We start from the raw sequence: 19,058 nt of genomic DNA on the forward strand, positions 1-19,058 counted from the left end.
CCACGGTGGCCGGGGACCCTTGCCGGAGCCCACAGGGTGGCCGGGGACCCTCGCCGGAGCCCCCCGCCGGCCCCGCGCTCACCAGCCGCTCCGACATGGGGGTCTTGTCCTCGTCGGGCAGGTGCTGCTCCAGCGCCAGGACGATGCAGTTCGCGATGATGGTGGCTAAAATCATGTATTCAAAAGGAGTGCGGCCGAGTCAAGGAAAACCCGGCTGGGCCGAGCCCGCGGGGGCCTGGGGTCCCCCCAAAACAGGCTGGTCGGGGAAACCGAGGCAGGAGAGGGGCCGGCGGGGTGCCCAAAGGGAAGGGGGGTCCGGGACCCCCGTGCCGGTGGCGGTTGGCGGCAGGGACGCGGGGCCCGGCTGCCACCAGCGCCCACGTGCTCCGCGGCTCATTAATTCCCCCATCAAAGGCGCGACCCGGCGGCCCCGGCTCCTCGGCACGAAGCCGCTCGCCCGGCGGGAGCCGGCAGCGATCAAAGCGCCTCGGCAACAGCGGGACCCGGGGAGACCTACACGGCACCCGCCCGGCCCCGCCGGCTGCCAGCCGAGGATGCCGTCCCCGTGCGGCGCCGCCGCCGGGACTCGTGCGCGCTTTGGGGTCTGCGTTCGGTGAGCGCATCCCCCACCGCGGCCAGCACTGGGGTGCGGTGGCAGCGGCGTGCCCGTACCCTGCCCCATGGCCCCGGCACCGCGGGTGCGGGCAGCAGGCGCAGGCGGCGGTGACGGCCGCGCAGGGGCTGGGGCAGTTTGAGACCCCCCGTCCTGCAGCCCCGTGGCAAGTCCTGCGCCGCGTTACGTGGCCACGGAGGGGGACCCCCCGTTCGCACCCGGTTCGTGCCGCCAGCCCCGCGCAGCCCCCGGGTGCCCGGCAGAGCTGCCCCATGGCCGGTGGCAACGACGGACGCGAAGACAGGACTGGGTCCTGCTCCCCGCCGCTCTGCAGCGCAGCCGAGGTGTGGGGAACGGCCGCTGCCTGACGCGGCACGGCCATCCGGCACGGCTATGCGGCACGGCTATCCGGCATGGCACAGCTATCCGGCATGGCGATTCGGCATGGCGATGTGGCCTGGCACAAACATCCGACACGGTTATCCGTCACGGCCCAGCTACCTGGCCCGGCACGGTTATCGGGCACAGCTATTCGGCACGGCTATCTGGCCTGGCATGGCTATGTGGCACGGATATTTGGCACGGCTATCTGGCATGGCAGGGCTGCCCGGCTCGGCTCAGCTGCCTGGCATGGCTAATCCGCTCAGCCATCCCGCGCGGCACAGCTATCCGGCATGGCTATCCGGCACAGTACGGTTATCTGGCACAGCTATCGGACACAGCACAGCTACCTGGCACGGCACGGCTGTCCAGCACAGCACGGCTATCCGGCACGGCTATCCGGCACGGCACAGCTATCCGGCACAGCTCTCTGGCACGGCACAGCTATCCGGGGCAGCACAGCTCTCCGGCATGGCCATCCAGCACAGTACAGCGATGCAGCACAGCTATCTGGCACACCGCGGCTATCCGGCACAGCACGGCTATCTGGCACGGCTATCCGGCACGGCACAGCTCTCCGGCCGTGGGGACCCGCGCCCAGGGCCGGCTCTGCCCCCCGAGCCAGGGCACGGCCTCGCTGGGGCAGCCCTGCGGGGGTCGGGCAGCGCCCGCTGGCCCCCCGTGCCGTGCCGGCCGTGAGCGGGGCCGTGCCGCCGCCGGCTGCGGGGAGCCGGAGTGCGGGTGCCCGGCAGGACGGGATTCGGGGCGCGGAGGGAGCACCCCCCGGCCAAACGGAGCCCGCCGCCTCCTCCTGCCCGGGCCGTCGTGACGGCGGGGGAGGCTCCGCGCGGCGGCAGGATGGGGCCCACAGGGGCTCGGGGTGGGCGGCGCGATGCATCACCCTCCTCAGCCCCCCCCGCGCCTGCCGGCGGGGCTGCCCTCGCCCCCGGCACCCCGGCACCCCCGGCACGGCCGCCCCGGCCCTGCTCCCGCCTCGCCGGCAGCTCCGGCCGCCCGGCAGGACGCCAGCGCCGGCCGCCGACCCGCTGCGACAGCAGCAGCCCTCGCCCGCGCTCCTCCGCGTTCACCCCTCCCTGCCGCCGCGAAGCCCCTTCCCCACGGCGCGGTGACCCGCTTCGCACGCGGCAGCGGGGACGCCCGCTCGGTGCCAACGGCAGGGCCCGGCATGGCGGGTCTCGGGGCGCCGGGCACCGGATCCTGCCCCTGGGATGCTACAGCCAGGACGGTGCTGCCCGTCCTGCTGCGGCACGGCACGGCACGGCACGGCCACGCACCGGCAGATTTGCCTCCACGCGGCAAAGCCCCCCCCCAGGATTTGCTCCCCGCGCCGGCAGCACCGTCCCCACACCGGGGCCGACATTTCGGCGCTGCGCCGGACGCATCCCCCCGCCGCCCGTCGCCACAGCACCGCGGCTGCGGCGCACATGCCCAGTGGGGCACCGGCAGCACCCGCTGCCCAAACCCTCCCCGGGGTCAGGGGGGTCCCCGAAAGGCTCGGGGGAGCCGCGTGGCAGGGCCGGACCCGGCGGGAAGCCCACGGCTCCCTCAGCAGCACCCCAAAACCGCGCGGTGCCCCCCAGCCCGTGGCAGGGCCCTCATGGCCGCCAGGAGCAGTGACAACGGCCCTTTTTGGGTGACAGCGGCCCTTTTGGGGCGCCGCTGCCGGCCGAGGGTTTTGGGGTGCAGGAGGGGGGTAAGGGGCTGGGGGTACCCAAGGACAGCGGGGCTGGAGCCACAGCCCCACAGCGATGCCCCAAAACGGCCCCGCACCCCCAAACGCCCCAGCGGGTGGGCCCTGGGGAGGGGGGGGGACCTGGGGACACCCCGAGTCCGGGGGAACCCCGGGCTGATGGAGACGGGCTCTGCTGGCGTCGGGGGGGGGCGGCGGGGCTGAGCCCAGCGCCGAGGGGTGCAGGGACATGGGGGTGCCAGGTCAGCCCCCCCACTCCCAATTAGGGCACCGGGAGACACTGGTGCAATGGGGTCCCCCTACCCCCAGCCCCCCAGGATGAGCTGGACCCCCCAAACCCTCCGGGCAGGGCCAGGGATGGGGATGGGGCACGGCCGCGGGGGCGATGGAGAGGGGTGGGCGCAGGGCAGGGGGACAGGGACAGGGACGGGGCAGGGGAGGGGACCCCAGCATGGGGACGGGGACCTCATGCAAGGCAGGGAGATGGGGACCCCGATATGGGGATGGGGACCTGGTGCAGGATGAGGGTGTGGGGAGCCGGTGCAGGACGTGGGATGGGGACCCCAATGCAGGTCGGGGGGATGGGGAGGTGGGACGGGGACCTGGCGCAGGGCAGGGAAACGGGGACCCCAATATGGGGACGGGGACCTGGTGCAGGGCAGGGAAACGGGGACCCCAATATGGGGATGGGGACCTGGTGCAGGGCAGGGAAACGGGGACCCCAATATGGGGATGGGGACCTGGTGCAGGGCAGGGAAACGGGGACCCCAATATGGGGACGGGGACCTGGTGCAGGGCAGGGAGATGGGGACCCCAATATGGGGACGAGGACCTGGCGCAGGGCAGGGAAACGGGGACCCCAATATGGGGACGGGGACCTGGCGCAGGGCAGGGAGATGGGGACCCCAATATGGGGATGGGGAGGTGGGACGAGGACCTGGTGCAGGGCAGGGAAACGGGGACCTGGCGCAGGGCAGGGAAATGGGGACCCCAATATGGGGACGGGGACCTGGCGCAGGGCAGGGAAACGGGGACCCCAATATGGGGACGGGGACCTGGCGCAGGGCAGGGAAACGGGGACCCCAATATGGGGACGGGGACCTGGCGCAGGGCAGGGAAACGGGGACCCCGATATGGGGACGGGGACCTGGCGCAGGACACGGGGCTGGGGACAGGGATGTGACACGGGGACAGGGAGCTGGGTGCCGGGCAGGGCGATGGGGACCCCAATGCAGGTCGGGGGGGGATGGGGAGGTGGACGAGGGAGCCGGACGCGGGGCCGGGGAGCGGGCAGCATGCCGGGGGGGCGCGGGGGGCCCCCCAGAGAAAGGATATGGCCATTCGGTGATCTTTTTGGCGTATTTCCTCACCACGTTGTCCTCGCTGAAGAGGAAGAGGGAGCGGTTGACCGTCAGGCAGTTCTGCCGGACGGGGATGGGGTTGTAGAGAGCCATGGTGCGGGCTCGCTGGGCCATCGACTGCTTGTACATCCTCTGCGCCCCGGGGGGGCCACCCTGCCGCGGGCCCCCCGCACCCCGGCCCCCCGCCGCGCCCCCGGGGCCGCCGGTCCCGCCGCCTCCTGCCCCGTAGCGGGTCGGCATCTCGTCTCCGAAGCGAGCCATCCTGCCGAGAGCCGCGGAGCGGGGCTTACGCTGCTGAGGCCGGCACCGGCGAGAAGCTCATCACATCCCATGGGCCGCCACCGCCCGGGAGGGGGGGGCGGAGGGGGGGGACCGGGCTCCGTCCCGGCCGGGCGCGGGGTCGCTCAGGCGGGTGCGGGGACCGGCCCGGGCATCCTTCGGCTGCGCCCCCGCGGAAGGGGGGGGGGGGGGGCCGCGGGAGCCCCCCCCGCAATCCGGCAGCGGGGGGTGTGTGGGGGGGGTGCGGCACCCCCGGCGGGGGTGGGGGGTCCCGCCGCTGCGGTGCCGAGGTGCCCCGATGCAGGAGGGGGGGGCGGCGGCAGCTCCCCCAGCGCGGCGGCCCCGGCTGCGCCAATTCCGGGCGGGGAGGGGGGCGGGGGGGGGCGGGAGGGGGGGTGGGGGGGTGGGGGGGGCTGGAAAAAAAAAAAAACCGCGCCCGGTCAGCGCGTCCCGCCGCCCCCGGCAGCCGCCGCCGAGCAGCAGCGCGGGGCAGCGCGGAGCATCGGCGGGAGGGGGCCCGAAATCCCCCCCCCTAAAAAAAAAAATCCCAAATCGCCCCAAATAAAAAGGATTAAAAAAAAAAAAAAAATTAAAAAAATTTTAAAAAAATCGCGGCGGAGGCGGCGGGCGCGTCCCCCCCCCCTCGGGCGCGGCGGGGCCGGGCGGGGGTCGCCGTCAGCCCCCCGGCAGCAGCGGGGCGGCGGGGCCCATCGGCCCGGGCTGCGGCAGAGCCTCCGCGCTGCTCCTGCTCCTCCTCCTCCTCCTCCTCCTCCCCGCCTGCCCGCGGGGCTCTTCCTCCCCCCGCCTCCTCCTCCTCCTCCACCTCCTCCTCCTCCTCCTCCTCCTCCTCCTCCGCCGCCCGGGTTGGGGCTAAAACGAGCGCGGCGCTGGGGCGGGGGGGGGCAGCGCCGGGGGGCAGGGCGGGGGGGGAGGGCGGGGTGGTGGGTGCTGCTGGGGGTGCAGCACCCCGGGGTGCGCGTCCGGCACCCACCCGGTACCGGTTCACCCGCTGCCGGACGGTGCGCGGGTGGGCAAAGCCACGGGCGAGGGGCTGCAGGCCCACGGGTGGGCACGGCCACGGGCGAGGGTGTGCACAGCCGTGGGCAGGAGGCGTGCGTGGGCGTGCACGGGTGTGCACGAGCAGGACGGCGTGCAGGGGCGTGCAAGACCGCGGGAGGACGGCGTGCACGGGTGTGCACGACTTGTGCAAGAGCGCCCAGGGCCACAGGCAGGACGGCGTGCAGGGGCGTGCACGAGCAGGACGGCGAGCGCAGGCGTGCAAGACCGCGGGAGGACGGCGTGCACGGGCGTGCAAAACCACGGGAGGACAGCGTGCACGGGCGTGCAAGACCGTGAAAGGATGGCGTGCACAGGCGTGCAAAACCAAGGGAGGATGGCATGCGCAGGCGTGCAAGACCGCGAGAGGATGGCGTGCACGGGCGTGCAAGACCGCGGGAGGACGGCGTGCACGGGCGTGCAGGACCGCGAGAGGACGGCGTGCATGGGCGTGCAAGACCGCGGGAGGACGGCGTGCGCAGGCGTGCAAGACCGCGGGAGGATGGCGTGCACGGGCGTGCAAGACCGCGAGAGGATGGCGTGCACAGGCGTGCAAAACCAAGGGAGGACGGCGTGCACAGGCGTGCAAAACCACGGGAGGACGGCATGCACGGGCGTGCAAGACCGCGGGAGGATGGCGTGCACGGGCGTGCAAGACCGCGAGAGGATGGCGTGCACAGGCGTGCAAAACCAAGGGAGGACGGCGTGCACAGGCGTGCAAAACCACGGGAGGACGGCGTGCATGGGCGTGCAAGACCGCGGGAGGACGGCGTGCGCAGGCGTGCAAAACCACGGGAGGACGGCGTGCATGGGCGTGCAAGACCGCGGGAGGATGGCGTGCGCAGGCGTGCACGACTTGTGCAAGAGCGCCCAGGGCCACAGGCGCGACGGCGTGCGAGGGCGGGCAGGACGGCGTGCACGGGCGTGCACAACGCCCCAGGGCAGCGTGCGAGGGCGAGCCCGGCGGCGCGCGGGGCTGCGCACACCCGCGGGGCCAACCCGCGTGAGCGCAACCGCGTGCAAGACCCCGTGCCCAGCAACGCGCCCGACCACGTGCGAGCCCGCGCGCACGCGTGCAGCCGCCGTGCGCGAGCACGGCCCCGTGGCCAACACGCGTGACCGCAGGCGCGACCGCGCGCAGGACCCTCGCGCAACCCCGCGGCGACGCACGCGGCCGCGTGCACGAGGACGGGCGGCCGCCGGCGAGGGCGGTGCCGGGGCCGCGGTGCCCTCGCCTGCCCCGGCCCCGGGGCCGTCCCCGTCCCCAGCCCCCCGTCCCCGGGGCCGGCGCCTCTCCGCAGCCCCGGCATTAATTCATTAACTGGGGCTTTAATTAATTCATTAACTGGGGCCCCGATTGAGGACGCCGGAGCCGCCCGCCGGCGCCTGCCTCAGTTTCCCTACGGGGACACCCCGGCGTTGCCCCATCCCGGGGGGACGCCGCGGCCGGACTGTGCCGGGGCTGGGGGGCCCGTCGCGGGGGAAGGGGTAGGACGCGGGGGGCAGCGGCAGCACCGCGGGGTCCCCCCGCACCCCCTGAGCCGCGGCCGCCCCCCGGCGCGGCGGGAAGTGGGTCACCCGCAGCCCCCAGCCCCGCGCCTGACGTCAGGGCCCTTTGTCCGGGCGCCGCTTTTGTCCCGGCGCCGCGGCCCTGCCACGCGCCCGGCTCGGCGCCGCCGGCGAGGGGCGACGGGGGCGGCTGCGGGGGGAGCGGGGCCGCGGCCCCCCACCCTCCCACCTGGCTGCACCCCCAGTTTGGGGTCTCCATCGCCCCCGGCACGGGCAGAGCCCCCCCCCCCGCCCTGCGTGGGGCAGCTTTGCCATTTCAGCCCCTTTTCCCCCCAAATCGCCGCCCCACGCCCCCACCCAGGCGGAGGGTGCGCGGGGAGGGGTGACAGCGCCAGGTTGGGATGGGGACACCGGCCCCGGGGGGACCCGGGGACACCCCCACAGCCCCCCGCAGCCCCCACAGCCCCCCGCAGTGCGGGGCCGTGCCGGGGGGGCTGGCAGGGTGGGGGGTGGGGGCTCCATCCTGGCCGTCCCCGGCCTTGGGGACGTCACCCCAGGCACCGCCTCGGCACGGGGGATGCACCGAGCGGTGAGCGGCCTCAGCCCCCGCGGCAGGCGTCGAGCCGGGAGCGTTACCGGCCCCGCGGCCGGGAGGTGGCACCGCGGGGACCGTCCCCACCGCGGGTGACCCCGAGTGTCACCCCCAAGCGATGGGGACCCCAAAACGGGGGTCGGGGGGGGACCCTCTGCCTGGTCCGCCTGGCCTCCAGCATCGCCCAGCACGCGCGCGCGTGCCCCCACACGCGTCTGCACGGCCCCACACGCGTGTGCGAGGCCCGACGCCGGCCCGGCACGTGTGCGCGCCGCGGGCAGGCGCGTGTGCCGGCAGGGCGGGGGGCGGGGGGGGGGAACGCGGGCGGCGCTGCCAGACTCCGGGCTCAGCACTTTCCCGTTTTCCCTGGCCGGATGCCGGAGCCGGGGGCCAGCGCCGGAGCGGGTGCCAACGCCAACCGTGGGGACCCCGGCCTGGCTCCCGCCACCCCGGTGGGTCCCGGACCCCCACGGCCGGCCCCGGCTCGGTGGGGCAGGATGCGACCGCAGGCCCTGGCCGCGTTCCCCCGCGTGCCCGGCGCAGATGGGCGTCCCGCCGTGCCGGCAGCCGGTGCGGGCACTGCCGGGCACCGCAGCCCCTTGGCCCCGCGCTGGATCCGGCCCCGCTGCCAGGGCGGCCGGAGGGGGCTTCTCCAAGGAGGGGGGGGGAGGATGGATCCGGCTGCGGCCGCATCCTGCACCGCCCGCGGTCCGGCCCCTCCAGCTCCGCAGCCCCGGCTCGTTTCTGGCTCGGTTCCCCGGATCCTGCGGCCGCGTGGGTCCCCACCGGCGCGGGGGAAGCCGGGGCCGCCGCCGCGCTCGCCCTCGTCCCCGGGGCCGTGCGTGGGGACGCATCCTGCTCCCCCCCAGCTTTGCAAAGCTCAGCACGTTGCCGGCGCTTTCGGGGGCAGCAGCCGAGGGTTGGGGCTGCCGGGAGCCGGCCCGGCGAGAAAAGTCGTTTTTGGGACACGAGGGGCTTCGCCGGGACGAGCCGGGGAGGCCGCGGGGGCACGGCGGGCGCAGCGGCTCCCGGCGCTCGTTAGCGGTTCCCTGTGATGAGGCAGCTGCCGCCCGCTGCGGCCGGGAGCTCAGCGCCGCCGTGATCAGAGGCCACCGGGGCCGCGCCGGCGCCCGCTGGGGCACGGTGACGGTGACGGTGACGGTGGGCTGGCGGGCACGCGGCCGGGATGGCGATGGGGACGGGGACACCTCCACCCCCCCGGGGACCCGCACCCCCCTGGGGGGTCCCTACACCCCCCTCTCCCCCCAGCACCCCCTTTCTAATGTCCCCCAACTTGGCTGGCTGCCGGGGGGGGGACACCCGGGGGCCGTTAAAGGGGCTTGAAGGCAATTAACAGCTTTAATTAAACCAGGCGGCACCGGGGGGGGCTGGGAATGGCGGGGGGGAGGGGGGGACCCGAAACCCCCCAGGGAGGGACGGGCTGGGGGTGCCACGGCCTGACCCCCCCCGGGGCTCCAACTGCCACGTGTCCCGGCAGCGTCACCGGGACGCGGTGTCACCCGGACGGGGTCACCCCGCTCCGACGTGACCCCGTTAGCGCAGGTGACACCTCGTTAGCGCCCGGCTCGGGTCGGGGGGGGCAGCTGGGGGTCCCGTTCCCATTTTTGGGGGGTTTTGGCGCTTTCTGCCCCAAGCGGCGCCGAGCGTGTCCCCACGGCGCAGGGCCGGCCGCCGCGAGCCACCGCGGGGTCCCAACCCGTCCCCGAGTCACCCCCGCCTGGGGCTGGCGCTGCCGGGGGGTCCCCGGGGTGAGGGGGCCCGTGGGGTGACCCCGGCGGTGCGGCCCCGCGGGGTGTCTGCGTGCCCGGGGGTGCACACGCGTGTGCCGGGGGGTGCACACGCGTGTGCGCGGGGCTTCCCTCGGCTGCGGGTTCGCCCGAGGACAGCGGGGGGGGGTGGAACAGCCGTGGGGGAAGGAGCCCGCGGGGACGGCGGTGCCGCGGGGGGACGGGGACGGGGACACCGGGCTGGGGTTGCCACGGGCATCCAGGGGTCTGGTTGCCATGGGACCCGTTGCCATGGGCAGTCGGTGGTCCAGGTTGCTATAGGCCTCGTTGCCATGGGCCCGTTGCCCTGGGCCCCGTTGCCACGGGTGGCCGTGGGTCCCCGTTGCCCTGGGCCCCGTTGCCATGGGCCCCGTTACCATGGGCGGCCGTGGGTCCCGTTGCCATGGGCCCCGTTGCCATGGGCAGCCGTAGGTCCCCGTTGCCATGGGCCCCGTTGCCATGGGCAGCCGTAGGTCCCCGTTGCCATGGGCCCGTTGCCATGGGCAGCCGTAGGTCCCCGTTGCCATGGGCCCGTTGCCATGGGCAGCCGCAGGTGACCGCGCTGCGGCGCCGGAAGCGGGCGGGAGCGCACGTGGCGCGCACTGCGCACGCGCGGTGCTGCGGGAGGGAGGGGGGCGGGGCCCCACCCTTTTTCGGCGGTGCTGACGTCTATCACCGCCCCGAGTGACGCAGCGGAAGAGGCGGGGCCTGAGGAGCGGAGCAGGAAGAGGTTTGTGGGGACGGGGGGGGCCGGGCCGGGCCCAGCGCCCCGTACTGGGAGGGGTGTCCGTGTCCCAGTATGGACTGGTGACCAGTGACCCCGTACTGGGAGGGGTGTCCGTGTCCCAGTATGGACTGGTGACCAGTGACCCCGTACTGGGAGGGGTGTCCGTGTCCCAGTATGGACTGGTGACCAGTGACCCCGTACTGGGAGGGGTGTCCGTGTCCCAGTATGGACTGGTGACCAGTGACCCCGTACTGGGAGGGGGTCCCCACCCCCTTATTGCCGTACTGGGAGGGGTCTCCCCATCCCAGTATGTACTGGTGGCTCTTAACCCAATACTGGGAGGGTGTCCCTGTCCCAGCACAAACCAGTGACCATTAACCCCGTACTGGGAGAGTGCCCCTGCCCCCTTACCACCATACTGGGAGGGGTGTCCCTGTCCCAGTATGTACTGGTGGCTCTTAACCCAATACTGGGTGGGTGTCCCTATCCCAGCACAAACCAGTGACCATTTACTCCATGCTGGGAGGGTATCCCTGTCCCCTTTCCCCCATACTGGGAGGGGTGTTCCTGTCCCAGTACGTACTGGTGGCTCTTAACCCAATACTGGGAGGGTGTCCCTGTCCCAGCACAAACCAGTGACCATTAACCCCGTACTGGGAGGGTGTCCCCGTCCCAGTACAGACTGGGAGCCTCCCTGCGTGACGGCGGCTCCTCGCCCCCCCAGGTCCCGCGTGTCCCGGTCCTGCGCCGCTAGAGACCCTCCGCCATGGTGAGTGGGACGGCGCTGCCGGGGCCACCGCGGCCACACCGGGGCCACCGCGGCCGTGCCGGGGCCACCGCGGCCACACTGGGGCCACCGCAGCTGTTCTGGGGCCACCGCGGCCGCGCCGGGGTCCCCGTCCGGCTCTGACACCCCGTTCCCCCCCAGGGCGAGCGCAAAGGCACCAACAAGTACTACCCCCCCGACTTCGACCCGGCCAAGGTGAGGGGCTGGGGGGGCTGGGGTCTGTCCTGGGGGGCTGGGGTCCATCCCGGGGGTCTGTCCCGGGGGGCTGGGGTCCGTCCCGGGGGGCTGAGGGGGCTGGGGTCCGTCCCGGGGGGCTGGGGGGGCTGGGGTCTGTCCTGGGGGGCTGGGGGGGCTGGGGTCTGTCCTGGGGGGCTGGGGGGGCTGGGGTCCGTCCCAGGGGGCTGAGGGGGCTGGGGTCCATCCTGGGGGGCTGGGGGGGCTGGGGTCCATCCGAGGGCGCTGGGGGCCCAGCCTGGGGGGATGGGGGGATGGGGCGGGGGCTGGGGGTCTGGCTGGGGGGGCTTGGAGGGGCTGGGGGTCCAGCCCAGGGGGGCTGGGGAGGACGGGGGGTCCATCCCAGGGGGGCTGTGGAAGGCTGGTGGGGCTGGGCTCCGTCCCGGGGGGCTGGGGGGGGCTGGGGGTCCATTCTGGGGGGGCTGGGGCTCCGTCCGCTGACCCCCCTGCTCCCCCCGGCAGCATGGCTCCCTCAACAAGTACCACCACAGCCACCCGCTGCGGGAGCGGGCCCGCAAGCTGGCCCAGGGCATCCTCGTCATCAGGTGAGGGCCGCGGGGGGCCGGGCACCCCCCGAGCCGTGCCCCCCCCGGGCCGGGGGCTCCTCCCCGGCCCCCCCCGCGGCTGCGGTGACCACCCCGCGCCCCCCCCCAGGTTCGAGATGCCCTACAACGTCTGGTGCGACGGCTGCCAGAACCACATCGGGATGGGTGAGTCCCCCTGCCCCGCCGCCCCCCGGCTCCCCAAATCCGCCTGTCCCGGCCGCGGCGGGAGGCTCTGCTCCGCCTGTTCTCCCTCACAGGCGTCCGGTACAACGCGGAGAAGAAGAAGGTCGGCACCTACTACACGACGCCCATCTACAGGTGGGTGCGGCGGCCGCCTCCCCCCCCCCCGCCCCAGCCCTGCGCGCGGGGGCAGCCCCCGGGGCGCGGGGACCCCCACGCTGTCCCCGTCCCCAGGTTTCGGATGAAGTGTCACCTCTGCGTCAACTACATCGAGATGCAGACGGACCCGGCGGGTTGCGACTACGTCATCGTCAGCGGCGCCCGGCGCAAGGAGGAACGTTGGGACATGCGGGATAACGAGCAGGTCCTGCCCACCGGTGAGTCCCGCTCCCGCCGGGGCAGGAGGGGGGTCCCGGTCCCGCAGGGGGGGGGGCGTCCGCCGAGTCCCCTCGTTGTCCCCCTGGTCCCAGAGCGGGAGGAGAAGGAGAAGCTGGAGACGGACGCCATGTTCCGGCTGGAGCACGGCGCGGCCGACCGGGCGGCGCTGCAGCGAGCCGCCCCCACGCTGGCCAGCCTGCAGGAGGCCCAGAGCGCCTGGAAGGACGACTTCGCCCTCAACAGCCGCCTCCGCAGGCGCTTCAGGGTGAGCCGGGGGGGCCGGGGGGGGCGCTCCGCAGCCCCCTCCCTGGTTTTGGGGGGGCTGACCAGCCCCTCGTCCCCCCTCTCCGCCAAGGAGGAGAAGAAGACGCTGCGGGAGGAGGAAGAGGAGGCCGCCGCGCTGCAGGCGAAGACCGGCCTGAGCATCCCCCTGGTGCGGGAGGCGGAGGAGGACCGGCGCCTGGCCGCCCTGCTCAAGTACCACAGCCCCGACTGTGCGTGGGGGGGCCGGGGGGGGGTCTGCCGGGGCTCCCCCCTCCCCGCCGAGACCCCCAGCCTCTCCCTGTGCCCCCCCAGCCTACGAGGAGAAGCAGAGGATGAAGCGGACGGAGATCTCCAGCCGCTCCTGGTTCCCCCCGGCCGCCGGCGGCAGAGCCGGCGAGGCGCTGCGCAAGCTGGGTCTGGGGGGGCGGGCGCTGCGGGGCCAGGGGGGCCCCCCCGCCACCCCCGCCGGCCTGGGCATCGTCCGGCGTCGCTCCGGAGAGGGACCCGAGGCGCCGGCGGAGCCGGGGGGGCTGGAACGGGGCGAGACCACCCCCCGCAGCCCCCCCGCACCCACCGGCGAGCCGCAGCGGGGGGGCGATGCCGGGACGGCCCCCCCAGCCCCCCCTCCCACCGCGTCCCTCGTCGCCGACTATTCGGACTCCAGCTCCGAGGCGGAGAGCGCCTGAGCGGCCGTTGGGGGCCGGACCCCCCTCCCGGCTGGTCCCGGGGGGCCCCCGAGCCCCCCCCGCGCTCCCCTTCCCCATAATTTATAACCCCCCCCATTAAAAGGCGTTGGCAGCACCGCCGCAGTCCCGTCCCTTCGCGCGGCCGCACCGTGAGTTACCCCCCCCGCCCCCCCCCCGGCACGGGACCCCCCGGGGACGCGCGCCGTCCCCTGAGCTGGGCCGCGGGGTCCCTGCCTTGCCCCCAGACCCCCGCTCTCCCCAGCCAGGATCCTGGGGGGGGGGCAGGAAGCACCGGCTCGGCTTCCGGCGCAGCCATGAGCCTGGAAGCCATCCGGTACCGCCGCGGCTCCCTCGCCATCCTCAACCAGCTCCTGCTGCCGGAGCAGCTCCGCTACGAGCCCGTGGACGGCGTGGAGCGCGCCTGGGAGGCCATCCGGGCCATGGAGGTGAGCGGGGGTTCGGGGGACCCCTCCCCGCCCGCCGAGGGGACCCCCGGGGACGGCTGCGGGAGCGGTGGCTGCGCCCGCAGGTGCGGGGAGCCCCGGCCATCGCCCTGGTGGGGTGCCTGAGCCTGGCGCTGGAGCTGGAGGCGGGCGCGGGGCCGGCGGGGGACGCGGCGGCGCTGGAGGCCTTCGTGGGCGAGCGGCTGCGGTTCCTGCTGACGGCGCGGCCCACGGCCGCCAACCTGGGCCGCCAGGCCCAGCGCCTGCGCGCCTTCGTCCGCCGCCGCCTCCAGAGCCCCGGCGTCACCGCGCAGGGCCTGCGGCAGAGGTACGGGGGGGCGGGGGGCCGGGAGAGGCACCGGGGGGATGCTGGGGTCCTGGGGGGGCTGGGGTGCTGGGAGAGGTAGGGGGGGTATCGGGGTCCCCGGGGGGGAATTTGGGGTGTGGGGAGAGGTAGGGGGGATATCGGGGTCCCCGGCGGGGAATTTGGGGTGTGGGGAGAGGTAGGGGGGATATCGGGGTCCCCGGGGGGGAATTTGGGGTGTGGGGAGAGGTAGGGGGGATATCGGGGTCCCCGGGGGGGAATTTGGGGTGTGGGGAGAGGTAGGGGGGATATCGGGGTCCCCGGGGGGGAATTTGGGGTGTGGGGAGAGGTAGGGGGGATATCGGGGTCCCCGGGGGGGAATTTGGGGTGTGGGGAGAGGTAGGGGGGATATCGGGGTCCCTGGGGGGCTGGGGTGCTGGGAGAGGCACCGGGGGGGATTTTTGGGTCCCCAGGGGGGAATTTGGGGTGTGGGGAGAGGTAGGGGGGATGCTGGGGTCCCCTGGGGGGGTTGGGGTGTGGGGAGAGGTAGGGTGGGATGCTGGGGTCCCCGGGTGGGGATTTGGGGTGTCAGGGAGAGGTAGGGGGGATTTTTGGGTCCCTGGGGGGGGATTTGGGGTGTGGGGAGTGGTAGGGCGGGATGCTGGGGTCCCCTGGGGGGGATTTGGGGTGACAGGGAGAGGTAGGGGGGAATATTGGGGTCCCCCGGGGGGATTTGGGGTGTGGGGAGATGCTGGGGTCCCCTGGGAGGAATTTGGGGTGTCAGGGAGAGGTAGGGCGGGATGCTGGGGTCCCCCAGAGGGGTTTGGGTTGTGGGAGTCCCCTGGGGGGATTTGGGGTGTCAGGGAGAAGTAAGGTGGGATGCTGGGGTCCCCCAGACGCAGTTTGGGCTGTGGGGGTCCCCTGGGGGGATTTGGGGTGTCAGGGAGAGGTAGGGTGGATGCTGGGGTCCCCCAGAGGGGTTTTGGGGTGTGGGGGTGCCGCGGGGTATTTGGGTTGTCAGGGAGATGCTGGGGTCCCCTGGGAGGGATTTGGGGTGTCAGGGAGAGGTAAGGTGGGATGCTGGGGTCCCCCAGACAGGGTTTGGGTTGTGGGAGTCCCCTGGGGGGCATTTGGGGTGTCAGGGAGATGCTGGGGTCCCCTGCAGGGATTTGGGGTGCCGGGGAGATGCTGGGGACCCCCGGGGGGGGGTGGGGTGCCGGGGAGATGCTGGGGACCCCCGAGGGGATTTGGGGTGCCGGGGAGATGCTGAGATCCCCAGGGGGATGTGGGGTGTTAGGGAGAGGGGGATTGGGGTGCGGGGGTCCCCCGGGGGGGTGTGAGGTGCCAGGGAGATGCTGGGGACCCTCGAGGGGATTTGGGGTGCCGGGGAGATGCTGGGGCCCCCCGGGGGGGTGCCGGGAGAAGTGGGGTGCCCAGCGTCCCCCCCCAGCATCATCGAGCACATCGAGGGGCTGCTGGAGCAGGACCGGGAGGACAACCGGCGCCTCGGGGCGCACGGGGCCCGGCACATCCTGCAGCGCGTCCCCGCCGGCGGCGTCACCCTCCTCACCCACTGCAACACCGGCACCCTGGCCACCGCCGGCTACGGCACCGCCCTGGGTAGGTGGCGGGCGGGGGGCGGGGGGCGCAGCCGGGCGGCCCCCGGGCCCTGACGCCCCCCCCGCGGTCCCCAGGCGTGGTGCGGGCGCTGCACGGGCAGGGCCGCCTGGCGCGGGTGTTCTGCACCGAGACGCGGCCCTACAACCAGGGCGGGCGCCTGACGGCCTTCGAGCTGCGGCACGACCGCGTGCCCGCCACCCTCATCGCCGACAGCGCCGCCGCCGCCGCCATGCGGGACCGCGGCGTCCAGGGTCAGCGGGGAGGGGAGGCGGCGGGGCTGGGGGGGACGGGGACGGGGTGGGAGGGACGGGGACGGGGACGTGGTGGGAGAGGGACAGGGATGGGACTGGGACGGGATGGGATGGGAGGGACGGGGATGGGATGGGGCAGGAGGGACGGGGACAGGGACCGGGACGGGGACGGGACGGGATGGGAGGGACGGGGACAGGGACGGGGACGTGGTGGGAGAGGGACAGGGATGGGACCGGGATGGGATGGGAGGGACAGGGATGGGACCGGGACGGGATGGGAGGGACGGGGATGGGACCGGGACGGGATGGGAGGGACAGGGATGGGACTGGGACGGGATGGGATGGGAGGGACGGGGACAGGGACGGGGACGTGGTGGGAGAGGGACAGGGATGGGACTGGGACGGGATGGGAGGGACGGGGATGGGACTGGGACGGGATGGGATGGGAGGGACAGGGACGGGGACGTGGTGGGAGAGGGACAGGGATGGGACTGGGACGGGATGGGAGGGACAGGGATGGGACCGGGACGGGATGGGAGGGACGGGGATGGGACGGGGCAGGAGGGACGGGGACATGGTGGGAGAGGGACAGGGATGGGATGGGATGGGAAGGATGGGGACAGGATGGGGCAGGAGGGACAGGGATGGGGCAGGGACGGGATGGGATGGGAGGGACAGGGATGGGATGGGAAGGATGGGGGCGGGATGGGGCAGGAGGGACAGGGATGGGACAGGGACAGGGATGGGAGGGACGGGGACGCTTTGGGGTAGGGAGAGGGATGTGATGGGACAGGGGTGGGATGGGGGGACGGGGACGGAATGGGGCAGGAGGGAGGGGGACATTTTGGGACAGGGACGGGATGGGATGGGGACGGGATGGGGACGTGGTGGGATGGGGACATTATGGGATGGCCGGGGGCAGGGCGAGGTGGGACGGGACCCGCTGACCGCCGCTCTGTCCCCAGCCGTGGTGGTGGGAGCCGACCGGGTGGCCGCCAACGGGGACACGGCCAACAAGATCGGCACCTACCAGCTGGCGGTGGCGGCGCGGCACCACGGCGTCCCCTTCTACGTGGCCGCGCCCAGCTCCTCCTGCGACCCCGCCCTGCCCGACGGCGCCCACATCCCCATCGAGGAGCGGCCGGACCGGGAGCTCACCCACCTCCAGGGGCTGTGCCTGGCCGCCCCGGGTGGGTGTCGCGTGTCCCCCGTCCCCGAGGGCAGCGGCAGGTCCGCGGGGAGCAGGGGTGCCCCGAAGGGTGGGGGTGACCCCGGGGTCCCCGTGCCGCTGGGTGCTGACAGCCCCGGCGGGGGTCCGCTGTCCAGGGCGGGGGTGTCCCCTATGGGGCGGGGGTGTCCCCGTGTCCCCCGGGGTGCTTGCAGGTCCGGGGGGGTCCCGTGTAGGGCAGGGAGTCCCATATAAGGCACAGAGTCCCATATGGGGCAGGGGGGTCCCATATGGGGTGGAGGGGTCTCATATGGGGCAGGGGAGTCCTACATAAGACAGGGGTCCCCCATATAAGGCAGAGAGTCCCCTATGGGGCTGGGGATTCTATATGGAGCTAGGGGAGGGGAGGTCTTACATAGGGCAGAGGGTCCCATATAGGGCAGGTAGGTCCTATATAGGACAGGGGGTCCTGTATGGGGCACAGGGTCTCATATGGGGTGGGTAGGTCCCATATGGGGTAGGGGGGTCCCATATAGAGTGGGGGGTCTCATATGCAGCGGGGGAATCCTATATAAGACAGAGGGGTCCCATATAGGGCTGGGGATCCTATATGGCACAGAGGATCCCATATAGGGCAGGTAGGTCCTATATAGGACAGGGGGTCCTGTATGGGGCACAGGGTCCCATATGGGGTGGGTAGGTCCCATATGGGGTAGGGGGGTCCCATATAGAGTGGGGGGTCTCATATGCAGCGGGGGAATCCTATATAAGACAGAGGGGTCCCATATAGGGCTGGGGATCCCATATGGGGCTGGGGGTCCTATATGGGGCTGGGGGTCCCATATAGGGCAGGTAGGTCCTGTATAGGACAAGGGGTCCTGTATGGGGCACGGGGTCCCATATGGGGTGGGTAGGTCCCATATAGGGCAAGGGGATCCCATATGGGGCTGGGGGTCCCATATGGGGTGGGTAGGTCCCATATAGGGCAGGGGGGTCCCATATGGGGCTGGGGGTCCTATATGGGGCGGGGGTGCCCGTCAGGGCCGGTCTGACCCTGTCCTCCCCCCCGCCTTCCTCCTCCATCCCCAGGTATCGACGTGTGGAACCCGGCCTTCGACGTCACCCCCCATGACCTCATCACGGGGGGCATCGTCACCGAGTGGGGGGTCTTCGCCCCCGGGGAGCTGCGCCAGGCGCTGGCGGAGCGGGGCGCCGCGGGCGGGCAGTAAAGGCCTTTTCCGGGGGATCGCTTCCGCCTCGCTGTATCCCGGCGTGCTTTGCGCCGCCCTCCAGCCGCGCCTCGCTGTATCCCGGCGTGCTTTGCGCCGCCCCGCTCTTCAGCCCTGCCCCGCTATATCCCGGCGTGCTCCGCGCCCCGCCCCATCCCGGCCTGCCCCGCGCGCGAGAACCCGGAAGCGCGGCGGAGAGATGGCGCAGGGCAGGCCCAAGGCGGCTGCCAAGCGGCCCGGTCGGGCGGCGGCAGCGACCCCGGCCCGGGGGGCGCGGGGACCGCGGAAGGGAGGTGAGGGGCGGCCGGGGCCGGGCGGGGGCGGCGGCAGCGGCGGGGACCCCGGCCCGGGGGGCGCGGGGACCTCGGAAGGGAGGTGAGGGGCGGCCGGGGCCGGGGGGCGGCCGGCGGGGGGGAGGTTTGGAGGTGGGGGGGGAGGAGAGCCCTTGGGGCTGGGGGCCTTGGCGGGGAGGGGGTCGGGGGGGACTCGGAGGGGGGGTGTCTGTGTCTGCCCACCCGCTGCCCCCCCAGGCCGGACCATCGCCCCCAAGAAGCTCCGTGTGATCCAGCAGCAGAAGCTGAAGAAGGTGAGGGGGGGGGTGGGGATGAGGAGGGGGAGATGGGGGGGAAGGGGGGGCCGGGGGGGTGCCCGGCCGTGCCCCCCCCGCTGACCCCCCGCCCGCAGCGCCTGGAGGTGGGCATCCGGATGAAGATCGAGCAGGAGGTGGTGCAGCGGGCGGGCGCCTCCCTCCCCAAGAAGCTGGCGGTGGTCACCGCGCCCCCCCCCGCCGCCACCCCGAAGGGCAAAGCCAAGAAGGGCCGGGGCTGAGCCCGGGACCCCCCCGAGGCGCTGGGGGGGGCGGGCGGGAGCTGTCACGAGCGCGTCCGTCCTCAGCCTGGCTGTAATTGTCTAATAAAAGGGATTGGGGGGAGCCCCCCCGTCCCTCCCCAACA

General features: G+C 73.5%; 4 protein-coding genes across 7 annotated transcripts in view; 3 read left to right on the top strand and 1 right to left on the bottom strand.

The window, feature by feature from the left end:
• The window catches only part of CACNA1A (calcium voltage-gated channel subunit alpha1 A), a 40,681-nt gene extending 36,354 nt beyond the window's left edge, over positions 1-4,327 (bottom strand). The window contains exons 1-2 of the mRNA XM_075134321.1: positions 4,041-4,327; positions 83-188 (exon numbers count right to left, since the gene is read on the bottom strand). Of these exons, the coding sequence (XP_074990422.1) occupies positions 83-188; positions 4,041-4,327 (393 nt within the window). The remainder of the gene's footprint in view (positions 1-82; positions 189-4,040) is intronic.
• Positions 4,328-9,953: 5,626 nt separating this feature from the next.
• YJU2B (YJU2 splicing factor homolog B) lies at positions 9,954-13,213 on the top strand. 3 transcript variants are annotated; one of them, XM_075134237.1, is made up of 10 exons: positions 9,957-10,019; positions 10,741-10,785; positions 10,945-10,998; positions 11,500-11,582; positions 11,692-11,747; positions 11,840-11,900; positions 11,997-12,139; positions 12,233-12,405; positions 12,496-12,634; positions 12,717-13,213. In XM_075134237.1, the coding sequence occupies exons 2-10, from the start codon at positions 10,783-10,785 to the stop codon at positions 13,088-13,090; spliced, it is 1,086 nt and encodes a 361-aa protein (XP_074990338.1). In that variant the 5' UTR covers positions 9,957-10,019; positions 10,741-10,782; the 3' UTR covers positions 13,091-13,213. The 3 variants fall into 3 exon arrangements, with proteins under 3 accessions (XP_074990340.1, XP_074990338.1, XP_074990341.1); XM_075134239.1 differs by lacking the exon at positions 11,500-11,582 and having other exon boundaries at positions 9,954-10,019; positions 12,043-12,139; XM_075134240.1 differs by lacking the exons at positions 9,957-10,019; positions 10,741-10,785; positions 11,500-11,582 and having other exon boundaries at positions 10,953-10,998.
• Positions 13,214-13,319: 106 nt separating this feature from the next.
• Positions 13,320-18,119, top strand: MRI1 (methylthioribose-1-phosphate isomerase 1). Its single transcript, XM_075134241.1, has 6 exons — positions 13,320-13,536; positions 13,620-13,861; positions 15,288-15,457; positions 15,532-15,708; positions 16,674-16,898; positions 17,966-18,119. The coding sequence occupies exons 1-6, from the start codon at positions 13,405-13,407 to the stop codon at positions 18,103-18,105; spliced, it is 1,086 nt and encodes a 361-aa protein (XP_074990342.1). The 5' UTR covers positions 13,320-13,404; the 3' UTR covers positions 18,106-18,119.
• Positions 18,120-18,254: 135 nt separating this feature from the next.
• On the top strand, positions 18,255-19,058 carry C31H19orf53 (chromosome 31 C19orf53 homolog). Of its 2 annotated transcripts, XM_075134242.1 has the most exons (4): positions 18,268-18,347; positions 18,424-18,480; positions 18,636-18,691; positions 18,790-19,058. In XM_075134242.1, the coding sequence occupies exons 1-4, from the start codon at positions 18,305-18,307 to the stop codon at positions 18,931-18,933; spliced, it is 300 nt and encodes a 99-aa protein (XP_074990343.1). In that variant the 5' UTR covers positions 18,268-18,304; the 3' UTR covers positions 18,934-19,058. The 2 variants fall into 2 exon arrangements, with proteins under 2 accessions (XP_074990344.1, XP_074990343.1); XM_075134243.1 differs by lacking the exon at positions 18,424-18,480 and having other exon boundaries at positions 18,255-18,398.

The sequence above is a fragment of the Calonectris borealis genome, chromosome 31, assembly GCF_964195595.1.
Source record: "Calonectris borealis chromosome 31, bCalBor7.hap1.2, whole genome shotgun sequence".
In the NCBI taxonomy this organism is placed as follows: domain Eukaryota; kingdom Metazoa; phylum Chordata; class Aves; order Procellariiformes; family Procellariidae; genus Calonectris; species Calonectris borealis.